Genomic DNA, 4,954 nt, shown 5'->3' with positions numbered 1-4,954 from the left:
CAGTTTGTTGGTATGGGACTGCATAACCAGGGTGCCCAGGTGGCCATAATGTTATGGCTGATAGGTGAGAGAGACTAAGGCTAATGTAATAATATACAGTAAAAACAATACATATTTTGTGATCATTGAGGATTTGGATACAATGATTTTATTTTATTGGCATCTCACCAAAACATTTTACATGTTTGCAGCTACACTGGTCCTTAAATTAAAAGAATCTGGTTCCTCTGGCTCCTCCACTGTAAAATCCACTGTACCCAAAATAAAACAACCAATCAGAACCAAGAAAGATAGTAAGACACTTTGGTCTCTGATTGGTTGTTTTCCTTCAGGCGCAGTGGATTCATGCAAACGGCATTAGGAGCACGAGGAAGAGCCAGAGGAACCCTTTTTTACAGATTATCTGTCTCATGTACTACTGTCAGGATATAGTGGGTTTTAGCAACTTTTTAATAAAAGTTACCTACTGCAGCTTTAATGACCCTGGCTTTTGCTTATGTTCACATGCAACCTCTGTTATCTATGCTCAGGTTTCCCTGCAGAACAGGGGCTCTCATTTCTGTGGAGGGGCCATCCTGACTGACCGCTGGATAATGACCGCTGCACACTGTTTTGCATCACTCTCAAAGTACGGTTGTTACTTACCGTGTATCGTTTTATCTTTCGTGTTGCAAGTTACAGGTTGCAGGTTGCAGGTTAATGTATGATTATTGCATTAACTGTACAATAGATTGTCATGGATCTAATACCTTTCTCCCCTGTCTAGAGAGTTTCTCAGTGGTGTGAGAGTGGTGGTGGGAGAGTTCGACCAGAGGGTAGATGATGAAGAGGAGCAGGTCTTTTTCATTAAGTCCGTCTCAGTCCATGAGAAGTACCATCATGCGTTGCCTATGGTCTATGACATAGCTCTGGTGGAGTTGGATAAACACATTCGATTGGGCAGGTTTCCACTTTGACAATTAGTACAGTTTGTTTAGATGCCAGTGAGCCCTTACTGTAGCACTGATCACATTTTGTAAGTCACTGATATGTGATCTCTTCAACAGGAGCCCGTGTCCACCCCATATGTCTGCCTTTGCCTGATGAGAGCGTCCCACCTGAAACCAGCTGCATTCTGGGTGGATGGGGCAGAGTGAAGGAAAGTAAGTAGATATCTTACTCCCACCAGATATTGTTAAAGCAAAGTTTTATTTGGTTATATTCTATTCTACTGTTTCCTAGAGGGTCGTCTTCCTGCAGTGCTGAGAGAGGTCCAGTTAGATTTGGTGGACCCAGCCAGATGTAAATATATCCTCCAGACCGTCAAAAGTTCAATTGTTAAACAGAGACCAGACAGGCCTCAGCCAGCCATGACAGTTCTGTGTGCCGGGCCAGAGAGAGGAGGGAGAGATGCCTGCCAGGTAGAAAAAGCAAAGTAACATCTGCAACATCTGTCTGTTTTTTCCACTGAGCCGATTCTGATTTACTGAAAGCAGTGCAGCTTTACTAATACCTGGAAGTTATGAATCAGCCATCAGTTATAAAAGAAAGCATTGAATAGGGTCTGCAGTGTTTTTGTCCTCCCTTCATCCTCCTCTAGGGTGACTCAGGGGGTCCTCTAGTATGTCCGGCAGGGTCAGGCGGCGGTCACTGGGTAGTGATGGGTGTAACTTCCTGGGGCAAGGGATGTGGTCGGAGCTGGGGAAACAACAGCAGCCGTGCCCCTTCCAGAAGAGGATCTCCAGGAGTTTACACTGATGTCAGGCTGTTGCTGCCCTGGATTAAACGTAAACTGAAAGAGGGTAGGGCTGATTGTCTTTCAGAAGTCAGTCTAAGGCATCTTAAAAGAATACAAGATGGTGGTGATTTGTTTTTAACCATTATTTGTCTAAGGATCTATTTATCACCATCACAGTTTATCAGGATAATCCAGGGCTCACTGACTATAATGTGTAGAATAGCTTGATTTGAAATACTCAAGTGCAAGTACCTCAAAATTGTACATTCCAGTACATGTGCACAAAGGTTTGCAAGCTGGGTGTGCTTGGTAAGATTACTGGACCCCTTAATATTTGTAAAATGTGGCCCGCCTAACGTCATTTAAAATCCTTCGGTAATGAGTCTAATATTAGATTGTATATGGGTATAGATGAATGTATACTGTAGGTGTCTGTACACAATTCTACCAGAAGAAGTTCATGTATTGGTATAATATTTAATAATAATAGTAGATACATATTACATTATTTATGTTTGTCTGTTTGCTTTAGCTGATGAGCAGCAGCGGGGGATGACTTCATCAAGTGAGTTGTTTTTGCTCTCGTCACAGCACCTCTTATTCATCTATATTTCATAATGCTTCTTTGATGCATGCAGTACTGTGCATGCGTGTGTGTGTGCATGTGTGTGTGTGTGTGTCAGAACTCTGCAGCGTGAGAGATGGACCTGTATCTGACAGTGAGGGGGTAACCAGAAACCCCACCCGCCCTGGTGATCACTATGACAACAACCAGTGAGTGACACTCCAGATAAGGAGAAAGAACAAATGTTTGTAACTGTGACTTAACCTCCATAAAACCAACATCATTTACAGTGATAATCCTTAGAGGTCGAATATGTATAGGTATTCATTAGTTTTCATTAGTGTATAATCACCTGAAAATAAATATTGTTATGTTGTTGTTGCCTCAGAACTAGCCGTTTTTATCTATCGATGCTGCGTGTCTTCTTTAATGTAGGCCACCATGTTGAAACCGTGATGTTTCTACAGTAGCAGAGGGGACAAACCAAACACTGGCTCTAAATAGGGCCGCTGCGTTTTTCTTGCATTTTGGGGTCAGAGTAGTTTCTCCTTTGCACTTGGAAGGGGAAGGTGAAGCGAGGAAGTTGCAATCTACACAATGGGCCTTTTACATTTACACTAAACAGAAGGTCTCTTTGCTCCTTACTTAAACTGTTCCACAATCAGCACAAAGAGATCAAAATACAATCTATCACACTATCAGTTGAATAATTATGTAATGTTCAGTGTCAGAAATCTATAAAAAACAATTATTTGCCTTTTAGCTCAGACTTCACAGCAGCCATTTTGAACCAATTATGGTTCAGTTCCATTTAGTGTAGCAGAGCCTTTCTAGGGAGTCAAAACAGTGTGTCTCTCTGTCTCTGTGTCTCTTCAGGTTGTGTGTGTGGGGTATCAGTGTTCCTCCAGGTTTTAGTATTCTGTTGGAGTTTGATCATTTTGATCTGGAGAATGACTCTCACTGCCGCTACGACCGACTCACCGTTTCAGTCGGGACATACAGGCCTGTTGGTGAGTTTTAGCCACACACGATTGACTGCACATTTATTTGCATAAACTCTCATCAGACCCCCCAGGACCACTGAAAATGTGCCATTTAATTAAAGAAATAGTTTAACATTTTAGAAAATACACCTATTTGCTTCTTTTCTATTTTGATAGATTGAGGATGAGGAGAAGAATAAAAATTTTACATACAGTCCAAAGTCTCTAAACATCTCTACATCTACATCTCTAGAGCTGCCTTTTTGCTAACCTGTACATGAACAGAAATGTAAAAATTACAATTTTAGGGTTAGTTATGTGTGGGAGCTATTTCTTGCCAAACAATTTTGAAGTTTGTTCTTTAACCCAGCCAAACATGGTTGGTAAGCACAGGTTTCAGCTATGCTCTCTGCAAAGCAATGATAGCAATCCTGGAAACTCACAGTGACAGCAAGACTTCTGGAAGCTGTACACAGTGACTGTGTCAGGCTGTTGTTCTCCAAGCAATTGTTCCAGCACATAACTCCTGCTAAAACCATTAACCTTTTACATTCCTTCCAGATGCAAACTCAACGTACTGTAGAGACATGAGAATGATATCAATCTTTTCATCTCATTTGTGGAAAGAAAGCAAATAAGCCAAAGAACCAGTTTTACTAATTCCTTAAGTCCTTGATTTGCAAAGAGTCATTCACTAATTACACATTAACAGGTTACATATATGCAAACACATAGCAAAAGTAGTCTAATACAGCAATGAATTACAGGCCAGATCTGGTAGTCACATATAGGCCATATAGCCAGCCAACACTGAACACTTGTAAACAGTTTCCTACAAAGAGTGCTGAAACTTGTGTGGTCCAACACAGGACCAGAACAGGCCAGCTATGGTCATACAGTTGGCAGGGTTATGGCTATGTCATGGGCTATTTGTGGCTACCAGATCTGGCCCACATGTGGACCACAGTTCATTGCTGTATTTGGGCTGAATGTATGACCCGGACCAGTTTTGCTCTGTGGGAGATAACGTGTGCACATACAGCACATACTATACTACAATATGCTTTAGCCTTATTTGGCTTTTTTGCCATTTTTTACAGGGATTTTCTGTGGAAGTGTCCCTCCAGGTCCACTACTCCTGAATAATTCCCAGAATGCAACACTTCTCTTTTCCTCTGACATTAACCGAGCAGGAAGCGGCTTTGTCATTAGGCATCGTGCTGTCCAGGGACGCTTTAATCCTGGTGGGAAACACAACACACGACACAAACACACAATATATTGTACAGTGCACAGACACACACATCTCTTCATGTAACACCAGAGTGTATGTACAGTGCAGTGCTGCAGGCTGATATACATTCTGCTCTGTGTCCATTACTTAGCTTCAACTGTATATAAAGTTCATACACAGTTTAACCCGTTGCTATGTCGGTTGATTGTGGAGCTCGTAGCAACCCAGTGGTTGTGCGGGCACATATCCCATGACACAATAATGAGTGGCACAAGACACACACAAACACACACACACATACACACACACACACACAGACTTTGGCTGAGGAGCTGTGGAGAGGATGAACCCAGCTGCTAATAATGGGTCTTTTGTTTTTAGTGTGCAGATGAGTGTGTGTATTTGTGTTAAACTGGTCAGTCTTCTGTGTAGTAATGCTCGGTGTGCCTGTGTCT

General features: G+C 42.1%; 1 protein-coding gene across 1 annotated transcript in view; it reads left to right on the top strand.

Moving 5' to 3' along the window:
* Window positions 1–530: 530 nt before the first annotated feature.
* The window catches only part of LOC118329927 (ovochymase-2), a gene marked incomplete at its 5' end in the record, with an annotated part of 12,283 nt that continues 7,859 nt past the window's right edge, over window positions 531–4,954 (top strand). The window contains 9 exon segments of the mRNA XM_035664279.1: window positions 531–628; window positions 767–939; window positions 1,047–1,142; window positions 1,222–1,400; window positions 1,580–1,781; window positions 2,250–2,282; window positions 2,401–2,491; window positions 3,159–3,292; window positions 4,366–4,509. Of these exon segments, the coding sequence (XP_035520172.1) occupies window positions 531–628; window positions 767–939; window positions 1,047–1,142; window positions 1,222–1,400; window positions 1,580–1,781; window positions 2,250–2,282; window positions 2,401–2,491; window positions 3,159–3,292; window positions 4,366–4,509 (1,150 nt within the window).

This window comes from Morone saxatilis, unplaced genomic scaffold (assembly GCF_004916995.1).
Source record: "Morone saxatilis isolate NCDOM2014 unplaced genomic scaffold, NCSU_SB_2.0 Contig2, whole genome shotgun sequence".
In the NCBI taxonomy this organism is placed as follows: Eukaryota; Metazoa; Chordata; class Actinopteri; family Moronidae; genus Morone; species Morone saxatilis.
The sequence above is the reverse complement of the archived record's forward strand: the minus strand, read 5'-3'. Positions and strand labels throughout refer to the sequence as shown.